This window comes from Pogoniulus pusillus, chromosome 8, assembly GCF_015220805.1.
Source record: "Pogoniulus pusillus isolate bPogPus1 chromosome 8, bPogPus1.pri, whole genome shotgun sequence".
Classification (NCBI taxonomy): Eukaryota; Metazoa; Chordata; class Aves; order Piciformes; family Lybiidae; genus Pogoniulus; species Pogoniulus pusillus.
Genome location: NC_087271.1, coordinates 1005553 through 1026168, shown reverse-complemented (window position 1 = coordinate 1026168; position 20616 = coordinate 1005553). Strand labels below are relative to the sequence as shown.

At 53.7% G+C, this 20616-nt stretch overlaps 1 protein-coding gene across 1 annotated transcript in view; it reads left to right on the top strand.

Moving 5' to 3' along the window:
* Nucleotides 1-19881, top strand: part of PLPP3 (phospholipid phosphatase 3) — a 55224-nt gene extending 35343 nt beyond the window's left edge. Inside the window, exons 3-6 of the mRNA XM_064146929.1 lie at nucleotides 3598-3881; nucleotides 5104-5161; nucleotides 10738-10914; nucleotides 17690-19881. Of these exons, the coding sequence (XP_064002999.1) occupies nucleotides 3598-3881; nucleotides 5104-5161; nucleotides 10738-10914; nucleotides 17690-17815 (645 nt within the window). The 3' untranslated portion in view covers nucleotides 17816-19881. The remainder of the gene's footprint in view (nucleotides 1-3597; nucleotides 3882-5103; nucleotides 5162-10737; nucleotides 10915-17689) is intronic.
* The last annotated feature ends 735 nt before the right edge of the window (nucleotides 19882-20616 follow it).

The window sequence follows — 20616 nt, the reverse complement described above, 5'->3', positions numbered from 1 at the left end:
TCAACACAGCCTCTTCTGGTTGTATCTCTTCTCACTAAAGCCTCCTTGGCTCCAGCTGCAGCTGCCTCAGGTCAACCCGAGGTGGCTTTTTTTTTTCAGGCAGCACTACCACCGCGTTCAGACAGCACAGCTTCACCTTCTCTTCATCTCACTGCCAGGCTTTGCTGGTTTGTTTCTTTCCAAAGGTTGTGCCAAGCTGTTTGAAATAGGTAGGCAGGGGTCTTGTCTCCTGTACAGCACTGGCAGGCTGCCAGGCCGGGAGGAACACTGCTTGCTGCTCCAGAAAGGGATTAACATGAAGGCATTTTTCCTGACAGTTAATTTTACATATCGTGGCCCTCGTGACTAGAGAGAGGCAGGGACAAGGGCTGGAAAAAAAAAACCCTCCTTGATTTATGACTTGGGTATAAAAACATTTAAAGTAATGAATGAAATCCTAAAGCTGTAAATCTGGAGCTCCAAACCTAGGTGTGCAGCAGAGAAGCATTTAAGCCCTTGCCTCTTTGGGAGATGGAGATGTTTGGAGTTACTCCGCAGCCTGATTTTCATTAACCTGCCTTTAGAGTCAGGACCTTGTCCTCTGCTCCCTGACAGTGATTTATAGTCACCCTGACACAGGAAAAACATCACAGGTTGGAGAAAACAACACACACTGAGGTTGGAAAATACCTCTGAGGCCATCAAGTCCCAGCTGTCAGCCCAACACCACTGCTGTGCCCACTAAGCTGTGTCTGCACAGTTCTTGGACACCTCCAGGGATGGTGACTCCACCACCACCTCTCTGGGCAGCCTGTTCCAGTGTCTGATCGATCTTTCAGGAGAGGAATTACTCAGGAAAGAAATTTTTCCTAATTTCCAACCTAATCCTCCCCTGGGCACAACTTCAGGCCCTTTCCTCTGGCCCTAGTGTTGGTAAGACTTTCAGAGCTCACCTGGATGCATTCCTGCACCAGTGCAAGGCCCTGCAGCTGGGTTGAGGCAATGCCAAGCACAAATCCAGGCTGGGCAGTGAGTGTCTGCAGAGCAGCCCTGAGGAGAGGGACTTTGGGGTGCTGCTGGAGGAGAAGCTCAGCAGGAGCCAGCAGTGTGCACTTGCAGCCCAGAAAGCCAAGCAGAGCCTGGGCTGCAGCAGCAGAAGTGTGGCCAGCAGGGCCAGGGAGGTGATTCTCCTCCTCTGCCTGTGCTCTGCTCTGCTGAGACCCCACCTGGAGTCCTGCATCCAGCTCTGGAGCCCCTGGGACAAGAGGGCTGTGCAGATGCTGGAGAGTGTCCAGAGCAGGGCCAGGAGGATGCTGAGAGGCTGCAGCAGCTCTGCTGTGAGCACAGACTGAAAGAGTTGGGGCTGTTGAGTCTGGAGCAGAGGAGGCTCCCAGGTGACCTTCTTGTGGCCTTCCAGCATCTGAAGGGGGCTACAAAAAATCTGGGGAGGGACTTTTGAGGCTGTCAGGGAGTGCCAGGACTGGGGAGAATGGAGCAAAGCTGGAGGTGGGGAGAGTGAGGCTGGAGGTGAGGAGGAAGTTGTTGAGCAGGAGAGTGGTGAGAGGCTGGAATGGGTTGCCCAGGGAGGTGGTTGAGGCCCCATGGCTGGAGGTGTTTGAGGCCAGGCTGGCTGAGGCTGTGTGCAGCCTGCTCTAGGGTAGGGTGTCCCTGGGCATGGCAGGGGGGCTGGAAGTGGCTGCTCCTTGTGGTGCCTTCCAGCCCTGACTGATTCTATGGCTCTGTGATCCTGTGTGACCTGCCCCAGGTCATGCCTTGACGGGGGTTGGAGTTGATAGTCCCTGGAGGTCCCTTTCAACCCCCTGATGTTCTGTGATTCCATGACCCCTTGAAATGCCCAGAGGTAGCTGGTATCTGGTGTCTACTTTGAGCAACTCCAACTGGGTTTGGTGGCAGCAAAATTTCAGGCAGAACCTGAAAAGCTTTGGGGCTTTCTGAAGCTTCCCTGCTGCGTTCCTGGCTTCCCAAGAGGAAGATAAGCAGGCTTTGAGGTTGTTCATCTGTTTTCCCCCAGATCAGCAGTGGCTCTGACCTCTCCTTGCCAAACACAGACTTGAGTCTGTATCTGGTTTGTCTATTTTTTGTTTCCACTACGCTGGAAGAGATCTGGGCTGTTCTGTTGCTCCTCTGCAGCCATGCCAAGAGGCCACACCAGAATCTAGCTTTGCTTTCTCTTCTTGGTTGTTAATCTTTGTTTTCCTACAAACAGCATTTTAAGCACTGCAATCTGTTCTTGAGAGGGAAGAGGAGGAGGAGGAGGATGGAGGGCCAGGGGCTGTCCTTGCAATAGTCTCCCAAGGGAAGTAGTGGATTCCCCTATATTGGACTCATCCTAACAGGGCTCTGGGCCAGCTCATTTCAACTAAGCTATTGGCTGTGGTTGGACCAAGTGATCCTTGAGGTTCCTTCCAACCTGGCATTCTTTGATTGTCTCTCCCCTTCCTCACTGTAGAAGCAAATTCCTGGTTTGAGATGCTTGAAGTGCCAAGAGCTGCCTCACCCTGTGCCATGCCAGGGGCATCCTGGGGGGGGTCCATTAGAGTGAGTGTGGTTAGCAGGTTAAGAGATGTTCTCTCACCTCTCTACTCTGCCCTACCGAGGCTGCACCTGGAATATTGTCTCCAGTTCTGGGCAACTCAGCAAGGACCTCAGGGAACTGCTTGAAAGAGTCCAGTGCAGAGCCACAAAGCTGCTGAGAGCACTGCAACATCTCCCTGCTGAGGAAAGGCTGAGGGGTTGGGGCTCTGCTTGGAGCAGAGGAGCCTGGGGGGTGGCCTCAGTCATGTGTACCAAGGTGTGGAGGGCAGTGTTGGGAGGCCGGAGCTGGACTCTGCTCAGTGGCATCCACTGGTAGGATAAGGGGCAGTGGGTGCAAGCTGGAGCAGAGGAGATGCCACAGGAACAGAAGGGAAAGCTTTTTTGCTGTGAGGGTGCCAGAGCCCTGGAGCAGGCTGCCCAGAGAGGCTGTGGAGTCTCCTTCTCTGGAGGCATTCCAAACCTGCCTGGATGCATCCCTGTGTGGTCTGCCCTGGGTGATCCTTGCTGTGGCAGAGGGGCTGGACTGGATGATCTTGGGTTCAGCAAGGTCCAGGAAGCCAGGTGAGAACCCAGAGCTGAGAGCTGCAGCCATTGAAGCTGAGTCCTGCTCTAAATGCATCTCAGGGGTCCTCTGCCTGCAGGGCATGATCCAAACACAGCATCAAGCACAAAGATCAAGTTCAAGCACAGAGATTGGAATGGGCTGCCCAGGGAGGTGGTGGAGGGACCATCCCTGGAGGTGTTGAAGCCAAGCCTGGCTGGGGCACTTAGTGCCATGGTCTGGTTGGTTGGGCAGGGCTGGGTGCTAGGTTGGGCTGGGTGAGCTTGCAGGTCTCTTCCAACCTGGTCGATTCTGTGACTGACAACCAAGAAAAGAAAGCAAAGCTAGATTCTGCTGCAGCCTCTTGGCCTGCCTTCACAGGAGCAGCACACTACCCAGGGCAGGGTAGTGGTACTCTGAGCAGGTGACCAAAGTCCTCTCCAGCCCCTCACCTTCTTTGCTGCTGGTTTTGCGCAGCCTCCTTGCTCCTCTCTAACCTGCCTGTTGCTGCTCCTTCGCAGATCATCACGGGGGAGCTGTACCGCATCCACTACCTGAAGGAGAAGTCCCACTCCTTCATCCAGAACCCCTACGTGGCTGCCCTCTACAAGCAGGTTGGCTGCTTCGTCTTCGGCTGCGCCATCAGCCAGTCCTTCACGGACATTGCCAAGGTGTCCGTGGGGCGCTTGCGGCCGCACTTCCTGGAGGTCTGTGACTTGGATTTCTCCACCATCAACTGCGCTAAGGGAGTGTACATCCAAAACTACACCTGCAGGGGAAGCGACAGCAAGGTCCAGGAAGCCAGGTGAGAGCCCAAAGCCTTCGGTGCCTTGCGGCCGCTGGAGCAGTGCCTTGCGGCTGCTGGAGCAATGTCATGCTCTAAATGCATCTCAGGGACTCTCTGCCTGCAGGAGATGATTCAGACCCTGCTTTTTTCCTGTGGAGGTTGTCACTCTGGCTGCCAGCAGCGGGCAGTTTCCCTTGGGAATGGTGGGACTTGGCTCAGCAGTGTTTCTTTTCCTTTCTCTTTACTCCTACACTATTGTTTCTTCAAGCAATTGCTCAATGTGGGAACTCACCCGAAGAGCTGAGCTCATGCTGAGCAGCTCAAGCTGTGCCATGCAGCAGAGCAGAGGACTTTTTGAGGTGCCACATGCCAGTGCCTTCCTCTTCAAACTCTCTGTCAAATGAGGGAGCTGGGCTTGTTCAGCCCAGAGAGAAGGAGGCTCAGGGCAGAGCTCATTGCTGTCTACAACTACCTGAAGGGAGGCTGTAGCCAGGTGGGGTTGGGCTCTGCTGCCACGTGCTCAGGAACAGAAGAAGGGGACACAGCCTCAAGCTGTGCCAGAGCAGGTTCAGGCTGGATGTTAGGAGGAAGTTGTTGTCAGAGAGAGTGATTGGCATTGGAATGGGCTGCCCAGGGAGGTGGTGGAGTCGCTGTGCCTGGAGGTGTTTAAAAGGAAACTGGATGAGGCACTTGGTGCCATGGGTTGGTTAATTAGAAAGGTTAGGTGCTAGGTTGGACTGGATGATCCCAGAGGTCTTTTCCATCCTGGTCAATGCTGTGTTCCTGTGAAATCCATCAGATACTGGATGCTGACATTTCCAGGGGTGTGTTTCACACAGTGCAGTGAAGCAGCCAGAGAAGCCTCTTATTTCCTTATGGCTTCCTGGTGATTCGAGGCGAGATGATGAGTTATCAGGCTCTCCTGGAAATGATCTCCTGTCCCACCAGTGTGCCAGGAAGGGACAAACAATGCAGCATCCTGTCCATCCGTTTGCTTTCTGCCTCATAAGCAAGTAGGGTGGGGTTTTATGACCCAAAAGGTTGGGGGTGCCTCTACTTTGGCACCCTCTTGGTGGCAGCAGGCAAGTAAAATTATGATCCTGAGGATTGTAATACTTGATCGAATGGGAGGTGTCCCTGCCACTGGAAGGGGGTTGGAACTAAATGATTTTTGAGGTCCCTTCCAACACAAACTATTGTTGCAGTGGCTGGTTCTGAGCACCCTGTTTTTGTTTTGCAGGAAATCCTTCTTCTCCGGGCATGCATCCTTCTCCCTTTACACCATGCTGTATTTGGTGGTAAGTAACCTCAGCATTGCTTGAGACGGAGTTGATTTATCCCATGTCCCCCTTTCCAGAGGTAATCACCTATGTTTGGCAGCAGCAGCAGCATGATGAGTGTCAAGAGAGAGAGGGATGGTTGGAAAAAACTGCCTAAACAAGCTCCAAGTGGAGCCCCTGTGGGGTTGTGTAGGCTGGAGGCTGTAGGGCTGACTGAGTTGGGATTGTTGAGACTGGAGAAGGCTCAAGTAAGGCTTTAAATTGGCCTTCCAGTACCTGAAAGGGGCCTGCAGAAAAGGTGAGGAGAGACTCTTCCAAGGGGCATGTAGCAACAGGACAAGGGGCAGTGGTTTTAAGCTGGAGAAGGGTACGTTTAGGTTGGACATTAGGAAGAAGTTCTTCACAATGAGGGTGGTGGAATGCTGGCACAGGTTGTCCAAGGAGCTGCTAGAGGCCCCATCCCTAGAAATATTCAAAAAGAGGCTTGATGGGGCTCAGAGCAACCTGATCTGGTTGGGGATGTCCCTGCCTACTGCAGAGGGACTGGACTGGGTGACCTTTAAGGGTCCCTTCCTAACCAGGGCGTTCTGTGATTCTGTGATAACTGAGCTGTGAAGCTCTGGGCTGTAGCCAAGGCTGCAATTAAATCCAAATCCTTCTGAATCTGTGGATGACCTCTGCATTTTTGTGCACCCCACATTTTGGTTTCCACTGAGGAGAGTTTGAGGCCAGCCAAAATGTTGCATTAATGGAGGGGGATGATGTGCTGTTGGGATAGGGGAAAAGGCTGGTTCCCAAATGTGCCAAAGGAGCAGGTGGAGCAGCCTCTGCCTGCCTGGATCTGGAGAGGGGAGGGCTGGGACTTGTTTTTCTTTGTCAGTGAGAAATGGCTCTACCCTTCCTGGGCTGGGGTGGCTGCCAAGGTGCTTCCTGCCGGGGCTGCAGGAGATGCACTGCCACACGCCTGAGAATCTGGACCCACTCGCAGCATTTTGGGGTGAATCAGGATAGTGATTTCTGCTTGGTTAAAGCTCTTCAATGTGAGCTTTTTCTCTATGATCAAAGATCTGTGCTCCACAACCACCCTGGAGGTGTTCAAGGCCAGGTTGGATGAGGCCTTGAGCAACCTGTTCTAGTGGGAGGTGTCCCTGCCTATGGTGAGGGGTTGGAACTGGCTGAGCTTTGAGGTCCCCTTCCAACCTAAACCATTCTATGAAATTGAAGGGGCAATAAATTGAGACAGGACAGTATGATGGAGTGCATAGCAGAGAGGAGGAGACTGTTGACCTTAAAAGGTCTTTCCTAACTTCAGTGATTCTCTGATTCTAACTTAACCTAGCAGCAGGCTCTGCTCTCCATTGCTCCAGCTGCCTGGCCAGAGCCTGAATGGAAGAATCTCTCCTGGTGAAGAGGCTGATAGTATCCAAAGATAATGAAAGAAAAAAATAATAAAATGAGGTTATAATAACCCAGAGCAATTATATTTAATGCAAAATAAACCCCACTGCCTTGCCCAACTTCAGTCAGTGAATGAATGGGGTTTTCTTGGAAGCCTCTGTAGCAGCGCGGCGTCCGCCTGCCAGAGCCCGTAGGAGGGGGGGTTGTGTTTGATGGATTTAATCAGGGAGTCATCTCAATCCAAACAGCGTGGTGGTTCTGCAGCTTCCTGGGAAGTGAGGGCCATGCCACAGCAGGTTGCTGCCAGAGTACTGGGCAACCTTTGCAGAGCTGGGGGTGTTTTGGGGCCGAGCGTGTGCTGCAGAGGCTTGGCTGATCGGCCGCATCCTGAGCGCCTTCCCTGTCCAACAGTACTTCATATTTCAAGGATAAGTCACTTCCTGTCTTTCCTGGCCTTCCCTGGCTTCACTCTTAGAGCCTGTTCCCATTAGAATGTTTTCATGTTGCCTCACCTGATGGAGATGGTGCCAGAAAGCTTTAGCAGGTCTATTAATAACTACCTGGGTTCCCACATGTCCCGTGGGGCTTAAAGCCTGGATGGGACACTTAGTGCCATGGTCTGGCTGATTGGATAGGGCTGGGTGCTGGGTTGGGCTGGATGAGCTTGGAGCTCTCTTCCAACCTGGCTGATTCTATGATTCTATGAGGCACTTAGTGCCATGGTCTGGTTGAGTGGCCAGGGCTGGGTGCTAGGTTGGGTTGGATAAGCTTGGAGGTCTCTTCCAACCTGGTTGGTTCTATGATTCTAGGAGGCACTTAGTGCCATGGTCTGACTGATTGGCTAGAGCTGGGTGCTAGGTTGGATTGGATGAGCTTGGAGGTCTCTTCCAACCTGCTTGATTCTATGATTCTGTAATTCTCCTGCACCACAGGGCTGGATTTTCCCAGCCATCTGGTGGCCAAGGGATGGGTGGCCACAGCTTCCCTGTTGCTTGGCACAGAGGCAGCAACCTTTAATCATAGAATCAGCCCTCCTCGATGGGTTTGCCCAGGGGTTGTATGTGTGGCCGCAGTCTCCTCACCAGCACTGTGGAAGTCCCCTGGCAGAGGAAGAGTGATGTGACTTCCTTCAAGCCATCTGCTTTGTGGTAACTCAGTCTCTGCCAGGAGACAGTGAATGGGAGCTCCAAATACCTCCTGCTTCCTGTGATCCCATTTCATTCCATCCTCCCTTGCTCCTGTTGGTGCTCCTCCTGACTTTCACTGCCCTGTGCTGTAGTAGAAATAACCTTGGTTGTGGTCTTAACTCCTCCACTCTCTCCCACGAAGGGCTCCATCCAGCCCCATGTTCCCATCCAAATCTGGTGATCCTTACAGGCAGCACTTCACTTTGTCTCCCAACCCTTCAGAAGCAGTTTCTTAAAGATAAGCTGCCAGGGCTTTCCCATTTGTTAGTAACAGCACTGACTCAGTTTTCCAGCAAGTTCAGATCTTTTCAGCCCCCAGCCCCTTTCACTTTCTGACCACTCCACTACCTTGCTTTTTCTTTCAGACCGAGGGGCAAAGTTTGGAGCAGCCTGAGCCTTATATCTCAGGTGGGATGCTCAGCACCATGGTGTTTGAGCACGGTTTGCAGCACTCTCATGCCTGTGGAACAGGAAAAGTGCTGTTGTCATCTCTTCAGTTTCTTCCCACCCTTTTCCTTTATGAATGGCAAACTAAAGGGCGTTTTTTCCCCCCGAGACTTTTATTGCAGCAGTAGAAGGATCTCAAGTCAAGATGCTCACACTAATAGCACAGTGTCTGAGGTGCACCTGCATGGGTGGATTCTGCTCCTCCAGGTGTGGGTGTGAGCTGGATGCTGGGCACCTGGGTGACACCCAGCACACCCTGTATGGTGCCATGCTGCCTTGGCACCCCTTTGCCAGGGCCAAGGTGTGTAGATGAGGCACTTCTGGGGTTAGTTTTCTTCCTGGAACTGGACTAGGTGACCTTTAAAGGTCATTTCCATTCTGTGGTCCAGAAGTTGTGATTGGCAGGGAGCAAGTCAGTGTACAAACATGTTTGTGTTTTCATCACTTCAGCCCCAGAAGTGTTTCCTTTTGTTGTGTGCTCAAGCTCGGGATTAGCTTTGAATTGTAGAATGGTTTAGGTTGGAAGGGAGCTCAAAGCTCAGCCAGTTCCAAGCCCTCACCATAGGCAGGGACACCTCCCACTAGATCAGTGCCTCCCTGGGGCACTTTAAGGCAAGGTTGGACGTGGCACTTGGTGCCATGGTCTAGCCTTGAGCTCTGTGGTAAAGGGTTGGACTCGATGATCTGTGAGGTCTCTTCCAACCCTGATGATACTATGATACTATGATACTATGATCAGGCTGCCCAAAGCCTCATCCAACCTGGCCTTGAGCACCTCCAGGGAGGGAGCAGCCTTACTTTGAACTGATACTCTGCCTCCACACCTATAGATCACCTATTTAGTCCAAGCTTATGGGATGGAATGGTTTGAGGGCATGTGAGGGCTGTGCAGAAGGGACAAATGTCAGATTAGGCAGCAGCTCATTTCTTTCTTAAAGGGGTCCTCAAGTCTTGTAAGATGTTGTGATTCAAATCTTCCTAGCAGAACCAAGAATGAGGCTTTAGCAGACACCATACCCAAAGCTGATTTCATTCTGCAGCATGCTGGGAACTGAGTTTTGCACTGTCACCTGGACTGGGCTGAGACCTCTTGCACATGAGAATAATCCTGAGCCTAACCCGTGGCAGCAGAAGACTGTTTTGTGTTCTTGCCTGTGCTGTGCAAATGCTGCCCTGCTGTGCCTGGAGGTGTTGCAGCCAAGCCTGGCTGGGGCACTGAGTGCCATGGTCTGGTTGCTTGGCCAGGGCTGGGTGCTGGGTTGGGCTGGCTGAGCTTGGAGCTCTCTTCCCACCTGCCTGATTCTGTGATTCTATGATTCTCTTCAGAGGGGATAAATGTGATGGCTGTGAACAGCCAAGCACACTAAGCTGGCCGAAGTGCTGCTTGCCCCCATCAGCTTTGCAGTCGATTCTGCTGCCGCAGGTCAGTGGAGTCGTTAGGCTGTTTGTGGCTCCAGAGGACCCAGCGAGAGCTTCATTGGCTTTTCTCTCGGGGCGGTGTCAGTTGCTCCGGGTGTGTGACAGGGACGGTAGATGGCTTTCGAGCGCCTTCCAGCCCTCTGCCGTGGCTGGCCCCAGGAGCCGGGCAGGGTCTGGCGTGCAGCGCCGGCTGCGGCTGCCCCCGGCCGCGGCTCCGGCCGCAGCTGAGCCGCAGTGTGCAGCCGCTCCAGGGCCCCTGTCCCCCCGCCCGGGGGCTGCGCCCGCTCCCGCCCTGCCCGCACCCTTCCGCCCAGCCCCGCTCCTCTGCGGGCAGCCGCTGCCCTCTTTCCTGCCCTCTCCTCCCGCCTGGCTTCCTGCTTCCCACAGCAGCCGGCCGTGCCCACCGGCGGCACGGAAACGGGCTGGGGAGGCACCGGGCACGGCGGCCGCTGGGCGTCACGGCAGCCTCGTCCTGCCGCGGGGAGCCAGGGCAGCAGGGACCCTGTGCCGTGTGCTGGGCAGGCTGCTCCTCTGCCCCCCAGGGCAGCAGGGACCCTGTGCCGTGTGCTGGGCAGGCTGCTCCTCTGCCCCCCAGGGCAGCAGGGACCCTGTGCCGTGTGCTGGGCAGGCTGCTCCTCTGCCCCCCAGGGCAGCAGGGACCCTGTGCCGTGTGCTGGGCAGGCTGCTCCTCTGCCCCCCAGGGCAGCAGGGACCCTGTGCCGTGTGCTGGGGGAGTTTGAACATTCAGCCTGGAGAAGAGGAGGCTGCAAGGAGACCTTGGAGTGGCCTTCCAGTGTCTGAAGGGGGCAACAGGAGGGCTGAGGAGGGACTATTGACAAGGTCTGGTAATGAGAGTGTGAGGAGGAATGGGTTTGAAATGGCAGAGGGGAGATGGAAACTGGATGTTAGGAAAGGGTTCTTTGGAGTGAGGGTGGTGAGACACTGGCACAGGCTGCCCAGGGGGATTGTGAAGCACAGAAGCACCCAATGTGCTCCACAACCTCCCTGGAGGTGTTCAGCACCAGGTTGGATTAGTGGGAGGTGTCCCTGCCTATGGCAGGGGGATGGACCTAGGTGATGTTTGAGATCAGATTGCTGCCCTCAAGTTAACACTGCTTTTCCCCCCTCCTCTCTTCGCCACAGTTCTATCTGCAGGCCAGATTCACGTGGAAAGGAGCTCGTCTGCTTCGCCCCCTCCTGCAGTTCACCCTCATCATGATGGCTTTTTACACCGGGCTGTCCCGCGTCTCAGACCACAAGCATCACCCCACCGACGTGCTGGCAGGCTTTGCACAGGGGGCCCTGGTGGCTTACTGCGTGGTGAGTGTCACACGGCCTGTGGAACAGCAGCTGGGGTGCTGGGGGGGACTGTAGCAAGAGTGGGCTCCTCCCCAGCTCATGCTGCTTGGAGCTCATTCCCACTGCAGCTGGGGATCACAGGATGTCAGGGGTTGGAAGGGACACAAAGAGGTCATCGAGTCCAACCCCCCTGCCAGAGCAGGACCACACAATCTAGCTCAGGGCACACAGGAACACATCCAGACAGGCCTGGAAAGGCTCCACACAAGGAGACTCCACAGCCTCTCTGGGCAGCCTGTGCCAGGCTCTGGGACCCTTCCAGTCAAGAAGTTCCCCCTCATGTTGAGCTGGAACCTCCTGTGCTGCAGCTTCCATCCATTGCTCCTTGTCCTATCCCAGGGAGCAGTGAGCAGAGCCTGTCCCCCCCTCCTGACCCCCAGCCCTCAGTTATAAACATTGATTCAATCCCCTCTCAATCTTCTCTGCTCTAAACAGCCTCAGGTCCCTCAGCCTCTCCTCACCAGGCAGTGCTCCAGTCCCCTCCTCATCCTCCTAGCCCTCCACTGCACTCTCTCCAGCAGATCCCTGTCCCTCTGAAACTGGGGAGCCCCAAACTGAAGGCAGCACTCAAGGTGGGATGTGTTCCAGGGCCTCATTCCAGTGTCAGCCCTGTGTGAGTCCCTCTTGACCCTCAGCCCTTAGGTATTGACAAACATTGATTAGGTCCCCTCTGAGTCTTCTCTTAAGCAGACCACAAAGCCCCAGGTGGCTCAGCCTCTCCTCCTAGGGCAGTGCTTCAGCCCCTTCCTCATCTTCGTAGCCCTCTGTTCAGGCAAGGGTGGGCACTGTCCTCCTGGCCAGCAGCCCTTGCTTCTCCAGCTGCTCTCAGGAGCAAGCATAAGCTTGCTTGCGAGGGTATGCAAGCGGGGAGGTAGGGGTGGTTGGGATTGTGCCCCTTCCCTGCACATTCCCAGGCAAAAGTGGGAGCAGGAGCTGGTGCCTGGCCAGCACGGGGGGGCAGGCTGCCTCTGTTGGTGCTGGGCTTTTCATGCAGCAGCAGGGCCCCGTGAGAAAGCAGCCAACCAAAGCTGTGCCCGCTTGTCTTGGGCTGCTGGGCTTGTTCTCATGCCATTTGCTTGCCAAAGAGTGACCTGATTGTGCAGCCCTCTAACTGGAAGTGACACATGGAGATGTCTAAAGCAGATGGGGTGGGGGGCGCTGGGCTGGTGGAAACAAGGGGCTGGGGGTTGTGCCTGTTGCTCTGTCTGCACAACTGCCTGACAGTAAAGGTTTTAGCAGCTTCCCACTTCTTGTCTTTTTCTTAGCTGGTCTAAAAGTAAAGCAGCCCTGGGGGCAAGGAATCAGAGGTCCACTACTGCTGTATTTTGCAAGGGAGAAAACAGGCTGTTGATGTACTTTCCACTCGTTGATAGTATTCCAAAGCCAAGACAAGAATGCCATTGTTGGGCAGTTTTTATGAGGCTCTATGAGCTCTCTGAGCAGTAGCTGCTGACGTCTGCTGTTGCCTGATGCCAGTGTCCCTTGTGGGGCTGGCATATTCAGAGGGGTAAGCTGCAGAAGCCTCTGTGTGTGCACCAGTGCACCCTGCAGCAGCAGCATTACAGGTCCTGCTGCCTTCATTCCAGCGGTGCCAGGGTGTTCCTCCCACAGGCCTGGTAACTCCTCCTGTGCCAGCGGCGGCTGTAGCGCTGCGGCGGCACTGCAGGTGGCCCCGGGTCACGCAGGGAGCAGGGAAGCAGCTCCACTCGGGGCAGGCGGTGGAATTTGTCTTTCGTGGGCTTGTTGAGACACGGAGTGCACATCAGCAGGAGGCACTGCAAGGGGCTGCCTCCCTCGCCGTGTGCCTTTCTGGGCGAGAGGTGGGAGGACAGCAGTGTGTAAGGGAAGTGGGGACCAGGAGATCCATCCCTGCATCCCAGCAGTGGTTGCAGAAGGACAATAGCTCTCCGGATGCTCCGGACGGGCGGCAGGATGCCTCCTGCCTGGGTCGAGTGGCAGGGCTGGCTGCCCTCTCCCAGCCCTCCAGCAGCTGTGCTGGGAAAGGGAGGCTGTGGTGGTGCTGGCCTGGTTTTCCTGTGTCGAGGTAAACCGACATAGGAAGCAGCTGCCTGGAGTTCTACTTTGCAGGCCTGTGTCTGCCTGTGAGCCCAGGGCAACCTGTGCTGCTCTTCCCAGCTGGCTCATGGAGGGGACTGTTGTCTCCAGAGCCTTTACAGGCATTGCTTGGTGTCTGGGGACATCTTGGGCAGCAGCTTAGGACTTAGGTTTAAACACAACTCCTGCCCCATTTTGTCAGCTTTCAAAGAACCATCAGTATGTTGTTGGAGCACAGCTGCAGGTGAGGAGATTCAGCCTGGAGGTGAGGAGGAAGTTGTTGAGCAGCAGAGTGGTGAGAGCCTGGCATGGGTTGCCCAGGGAGGTGGTTGAGGCCCCATGGCTGGAGGTGTTTGAGGCCAGGCTGGCTGAGACTGTGTGCAGCCTGCTCTAGGGTAGGGTGTCCCTGGGCATGGCAGGGGGCTTGGAACTGGCTGCTCCTTGTGCTCCCTTCCAGCCCTGCCTGATTCTGTGATTCTTCTGAACCTGACTTGGCTGTCGTGAGCCATTGCCTAGGAGAGGCTGGCAGACCTCGCTCTCTCTCTCTGGGAGATGGCAGCAGGGGACAAGAGGAAAAGTCACCCTGAGGCTCCCTGCAGTTAGCATTGCACATATAGTTTAGCAGCCTTCTGCTAACGTTACTGCTGTCTCAGAACAATTACTGCCCTGTCCTGAGGATCCCAGCCCTGCATGGGATGCTCTGAAGCAGAGACTCCATCTCCAGCCCCTCTTCCCCCAGCAAAGCCTTCAAGGGTCTGCTCAGATGATAGGCAAGGGCTGTTAAAATACCTTGGTTATCAGGCTGTAATTCTCAGTAGAAACCAATTGTGGGCTTCGCCTCCGAGGGCTGCCAGAGCTTAAATCCAGGTTGTGCTGCAGCAGACAAGTTTGTCCTTCAGTGCCTGAAATAACAAGCAGAAAACATTAGTGTCAAGCTCTTCCAGCTGATGAAACATTCAGACTCGGGTCCAGGGTGAAGTATGCAGAGGATTTCTTAAATGGAAACAGTTTTTATGCTCCTTGTAGGCAGCCTGCAGCCTGCTCTGTGTCCTGTAGTTTGTATCCCCTGATGGAGACAGAAGAGGGGAGATGTCAGGAGGACGTGGTCCTGGTGTTGCTCTGCTTAGCTTAGATGAGTTGTTTTAACCTCTTTGTACGTGATGAAAAGTTTCTTCAGCAGAAAGGGAAGGAGTGAGGATGAAGTAGAAGGGTAAGGTATTGGCTCACTTCGTGGAGTAGGCTCTCAGTTCCTCTGCCATCGAGTTTTCTTTATGGGTGGAGAGCACCTTCTACAGGAAATGGAGCTAATCCAAGTGAAAAACTCTGCAGGTTTATTAGGCCTTTTTTGTGTTCAACAGTTCAAGCATTAGCAGGATTTAACACAGTTTTAACCCCCAAAGATCACGTTTCATGATTCCTTTAAGTGTTTATATAACCTCCAGCCATCTTAAAGTGAAATACAGCTTAGAGAGAAATGGAACCTCTTACCCAGGCTCTGAGTTAAGCCCTGGAAAAGCAGCAAGCAGCACAGGAAAAAGCTAAAGTAGCCGAGATGACACTGCACCATAACTCATTCCTCTCCAAAAGCAGGGAGCAGACTCTGGGTAATCCTCAGCTGCTTCTTGTACTCCATAGTCTGACTACAACTGTCTACTACAAACTGTCTACAGCTACCTGCAGGGAGGCTGTAGCCAGGTGGGGTTGGGCTCTGCTGCCAGGCAAGCAGCAACAGGACAAGGGGACACAGCCTCAAGCTGTGCCAGGGCAGGTCTAGGCTGGATGTTGTTAGGAAGTTGTTGTCAGAGAGAGTGATTGGCATTGGAATGGGCTGCCCAGGGAGGTGGTGGAGTGGCCATGCCTGGAGGTGTTGAAGCCAAGCCTGGCTGGGGCACTTAGTGCCATGGTCTGGTTGCTTGGCCAGGGCTGGGTGCTAGGTTAGGCTGGGTGAGCCTGGAGGTCTCTTCCAACCTGGTTGGTTCTATGATTCTATGTTTCTGTGAGTCTCCTCCCAGAAACTGACAGCGCATGGCTATCTCGGGGCAGGAATCAGACACCTCTTTGACTGCCTCCAGCTCTCTGAGGTGGGTAGGTGAGTGAGATGGCATCAGAAATGCTCCAAGCCAGCCAGTCAGGGGATTTGCACTTCTTCATGACCCAAAAGAAAACCACTGTCAGAGGAGTTCAGTGTGCTTTGGGTGTTGCAGTGCTGCAGCGAGAGGCCGGACTCCAGCCTGCCATCCACAACGGGAGCAGCTGGACCCTGTTGGTTAACCAACCAAAGGTGCCACTTGGATGCCCTCTGAACAGCTTTGTTGGCTGTCACACAACTGGACACCAGCACGCCACTGAAAAATGAGCTGGTTCCTATGTCAGCTCCTTCCCTGCCTTCCCACGGAGCAATCAAAGGGAACAACAATAGCTCAGCTTCCTGCCTCCCCTGGTGTGATTGCAGCAGTAAGCTGCCACTTGGAGCGGGTTTGCAGCCTCTTCAGCTCAGCTCCTTATCTGCCTCTGCTGATAGAGGCTTGCACAAGTCGTGTCCAAGGACGACCAGACCTGCTGCAGAGGACTTTGGCTAGCTAGAAAATGTGGAGATGCATGGGGGGGAACTCCCTCCCTGTGCTACCCAGCCTGCATGCCCCCATCTAATACTAGTCCTTTGAGCACCTTTGGACCTAATGTTTTTCTTCTTCCCCCCCCTGCCCCCTGATTTCTCTTGTTGCTTGAATTATAGAATCAAGCAGGTTGGAAGAGAGCTCCAAGCTCAGCCAGCCCAACCCAGCACCCGGCCCTGGCCAACCAACCAGACCATGGCACTAAGTGCCCCAGCCAGGCTTGGCTTCAACACCTCCAGGCACAGCCACTCCACCACCTCCCTGGGCAGCCCATTCCAATGCCAATCACTCTCTCTGGCAAGAATTACCTTTGAGCCCTAAGGGAGAAACTGAAATGTGCTGCTAATTCCTACACCCTGTAAGGCTCCTCCTGAGGCTTCACCTCAGCAAACCCACAGCTTGGTCCACATAACCAGTGCTGGCCTGAGATGAGCTGGCAAATTTGGGCTGGGAGAGGCAGTCAGCGGCAGGAGTGAAGTTTGGGGCTTTGGTAGCAGCTGACCACATAGAATCATTGAATGGTCTGGGTTGGAAGGGACCTCCCGAGGTCATCCAGACCAACTCTCTCTCCATCAGCAGGGGCATCCTCAGCTAGATCAGGTTGCCCAGAGCCTCACCTTGGATATCTCCAGAGATGGAGCCTCAGCCGCCTCCCTGGGCAGCCTTGCTCCTTGCCACTTCTTGCTCCTTGCCACTTCTTGCTCCATCCAGAGAGTCCCTGGTGCCTGACTCTTTTCCCTCCTGGCACGGGGCTGAGGTTTGGCACGGGGGGTCCTGGAGGGTCGATGGGCTGTGCGCAGCAGCTGCCAAGGGAGGATGTGGAAGTTTCCTCCCAGCACTTTGTTCCTCATTGTGTTGCTGCCTCCCGGAATTGCCAAGTGCAGGGTCTTTCACGTCCGGGAGAGGGCTTACATCACGGGATGCCCGGGAAGGAGAGGGCAGGAGTAGCTTCTCCTCTCCTCAGGCTTCGGCCTCAGGACCAGACCCAGCCTGGGCACTGGTGCCGTGGTGGGGCATGAGGAGAGAGCATCATGCAGCATTGACTCACTGCTGATAACTTAGCACAGCTTTGGCCTGAAAGCTTTTAACTGCTTGCCTTGAGGTCTGGCTGAGTGAATAGTTTCACACCCCACTGCATCCCGAGAGCCGTGAGCCAGGGCAGTGCTTTGCAGACCTTTGTTATTTTATTGCAGCATGGGCCTCGGGTCTGTTTCCTGCCTTCTCAGCCCCTTCAGCAGAGGTTAGGTATTGCCCTGGGTGATCAAGCAGTGTGAAATGGGCTCGCTCTGTGCCGGTTTTGTGTGTTGCTTTGAGAGGGCTGAGCCACAGGAAGGCGATAGCAGGCGCCTGGGGGTCTTGCTGCCGCCAGTGTTAGAGGCAGGCACTCAGCAGCATTCGGTGGTCAGCAGGAGCAGCAGCTGCAAACTGGAACACAGAAGGTTTCGCCCCAACGTGAGGAGAAACTTCTTTCCAGTGAGGGTGACAGAGCCCTGGAGCAGGCTGCCCAGAGAGAATAGAATCATAGAGTCAAGCAGGATGGAAGAGAGCTCCAAGCTCACCCAATCCAACCTAGCACCCAGCCCTGGCCAAGCAACCAGACCATGGCACTAAGTGCCCCAGCCAGGCTTGGCTTCAACACCTCCAGGCACAGCCACTCCACCACCTCCCTAGGCAGCCCATTCCAATGCCAATCACTCTCTCTGACAACAACTTCCTAACAACATCCAGCCTAGACTTCCCCCAGCACAGCTTGAGGCTGTGTCCCCTTGTCCTGTTGCTGCTTGCCTGGCAGCAGAGCCCAACCCCAGCTGGCTACAGCTTGTGGAGTCTCCTTCTCTAGAGACTTTCCAAACCCACCTGGATGCATTCCTGTGCAAAGCACCCTAGGGGATGCTGCCTTGGCAGGGAGGTTGCACTGGATGACCTCTGGAGGTCCCTTCTGTGAACAGCGCCCAAAAAAGAGCCATTTTTGCAGCTTGACCACGCCTCTGTATTCCATGCATGAAGCCTTTGAACGAAGCATCACCCAGCCTGGCTAACTTTGCCTTTCCCACTTCTTCCTGCAGGCGTTTTATGTCTCTGATCTCTTCAAGCCCAAGACAAAGACTTGCCTGCCTCCACCACCCATCCGGAAGGAGATCCTTTCACCTGTGGACATCATTGAGAGGAATAACCATCACAACATGGTGTAGACCTTGAAGAAATTGGGTGGCTGTTCTATTTTATTTTAAAAGGGGGGGGGTTTGTTTTCCTTTTTTTTTTTGTTTGTTTGTTAGGGTTTTTTGGGGAAAAAAAAAAAAGAGACTGCTGACAGCAACTACCTGCTGCTCTCAAATCTCATCAGACAGTAGAATGTAGGGAGAGACTTTCTTGCCTGACCAGTGAAAAGAAGTCTTACTCTGTGGTCTTTTCAACCTTGCAACGTTCGGATGGAAGGGGGTGGTGGTGGTGGTCAACTGAGTCAAGAAGCTACGACGAGGAAGGACAAACACAAACCACATCAAGCTGAGCAAACCAAGAGAGGTGCCGGAGCTCTGGATGTGCAATTGGTTTGAGTGTTCATGTTGTAGTGAACGCCAGATTGTTCCTAGCCTGATGAACACGAAGGGGTTTTTGGAAAGCTGGGTTTGGGGGGGGGGGGGGTTGGTTGTTTTATTGTTTGTTTGTTTGTTTGTTTGTTTTCCCCCACTATGAAGATTTCCCAATACCTGCAAGCAACAACAACAAAATAGAAGCACCCAACTCATGCCAAAATCGTGGAGCACTATGCATGAGAAGAACAGCACTGAGTCGAGATCTGGGACTGGGTAGTAAGAGTTGGGCTTTGTTCTCCTTCGGATCCTGGTTTGTTTCCGCCTGCTCCCTTCCATACTGTGACTTAGTTTAGAAGCAGCTTGCCCAGTCAAAGATCTCCAGAGGGTCTCTGTTCACACTGCACCCCTCCAACGAGCAGTCCCGAGTCCTGAGACGAGCCCCGAGGCTCCTCCATGTAGAGAAGCCACAGTTCTTCCTCTCCGCTCGCTCCCTGGTGAGGCTTCATCCTGCCCGACCCCCCGGGCCTGCGCAGCACCCACGGGTGACCCTCTGTGGGAAGAGAATCCTCCGCTTCCCAGCCATCCTCCTTCCCAAAAGAGCATCCCAGCAGACCTGCCCTGCGCCCACAGGAGCTGTGCAAGCGCAGCTGGAGCAAGCGGGTCGCGGCGGCTCTGCCGAAGACGCCTTGGCACTACGACCCCCCCACCCCAGGGCTGAGTCCTGGGGAAACTTTGATCCTGCAGTTTGGGGATGGGCTGCTGGGCAGCACCTCCCAGCCTGGCTGTCAGTCAGTTTGTGCATCACCCTCCCTACACCTCCTCCTCCTCCTCCTCTTCCCTTGGGCTGCCTCAGCTGCGTGCCGCAGCAGGTCCCCGGGCGCTGTGCTGCGCTCGCTGGCGCTGGTGGCCAAGCAGCCGTTGCTCTGTGGAGCAGGATGCTGAGTTCAGTCCTTTTTTGGGTTGTGGTTGTTTGTGATGCCCCAGAACCCCCACAGGCCCTTGGTTTGCAGCCCTTTCACAGAGCACCTTTGCAAAGGGATCCCAGCCATTTGCACATCCTTCTGACAGATTCCGTCCTACCATTTCAACTAGAAGCAAGCTATGAGGAGTTCTTTTTCCTTTGGTTGTTTTGGTTTGGTTTGGGGTTTTTTTTTTGTCTTTTGTTGATTTTTTTTGTTTGTTTTAATCTATAAATATTATATAAATAATGTATAAAACCTTAAAAAAATTAACTATGTAAAATATTATTTCTGAAACGATTTTTTTTTTTGGTTTTAGATATCTCCACTATGACTATAAACTGTGTCCTGACCCTGTGTTATTTACATTTTTGCTGCTTACAATAAAAAAGGAGGGAAAAAAAAAAAGAGAGAGAGAGAGAGAGGGAAAAAAAAAAAAAGCATTGAGTTAAATTTTGGTTTTGTTTGTTTGGGTTTTTTTTTTATAGTGGACTAAAATATTGTTAGTTCTGTGGTAGTACTATGGGTTTGGTTTGTTTTTTTTTAATGAAAATAACTACAATTAGAGAGGTTTGTATTAAAAAAAATCATATTAAATTGTCTGTATTTTTGTAATGTTGTTCCTTTTTGGTTGGTTGTTTGTTTGTAAAGAGAAGAATATTCAAAGACTTTTGTAGAATACAAAAAAAGACACAAAGTTTGTACCTGCAAAGTGAGTGCTGTATAAATGTGCTTTTTTAAATAAAAGCTCATAACACAACTAAACCTCCTCCTGCTGCTGCAGGCTGCCTGCCTCAGTGCCTTCACAGGGTCACACAGCGTGGCAGGGGTTAGAAGGGACACAAAGAGATCATCCAGTCTGACCCCCCCTGCCAGAGCAGGACCATGCAATCCAGCTCAGGGCACACAGAACACATCCAGACAGGCCTGGAAAGGCTCCACACAAGGAGACTCCACAGCCTCTCTGGGCAGCCTGTGCCAGGGCTCTGGGACCCTTACAGTCAAGAAGTTCCCCTTTGTGCTGAGCTGGAACCTCCTGTGCTGCAGCTTCCATCCATTGCTGCTTGACCTGTCCCAGGGAGCAGTGAGCAGAGCCTGTCCCTCCCCTCCTGACCCCCAGCCCTCAGTTATAAACATTGATTCAATCCCCTCTCAGTCTTCTCTGCTCTAAACAGCCTCAGGTCCCTCAGCCTCTCCTCACCAGGCAGTGCTCCAGTCCCCTCCTCATCCTCCTAGCCCTCCACTGCACTCTCTCCAGCAGATCCCTGTCCCTCTGAAACTGGGGAGCCCCAAACTGAAGGCAGCACTCAAGGTGGGATGTGTTCCAGGGCCTCATTCCAGTGTCAGCCCTGTGTAAGTCCCTCTTGACCCTCAGCCCTCTGATATTGACAAACATTGATTAGGTCCCCTCTGAGTCTTCTCTTAAGCAGACCACAAAGCCCCAGGTGGCTCAGCCTCTCCTCCTAGGGCAGTGCTTCAGCCCCTTCCTCATCTTCGTAG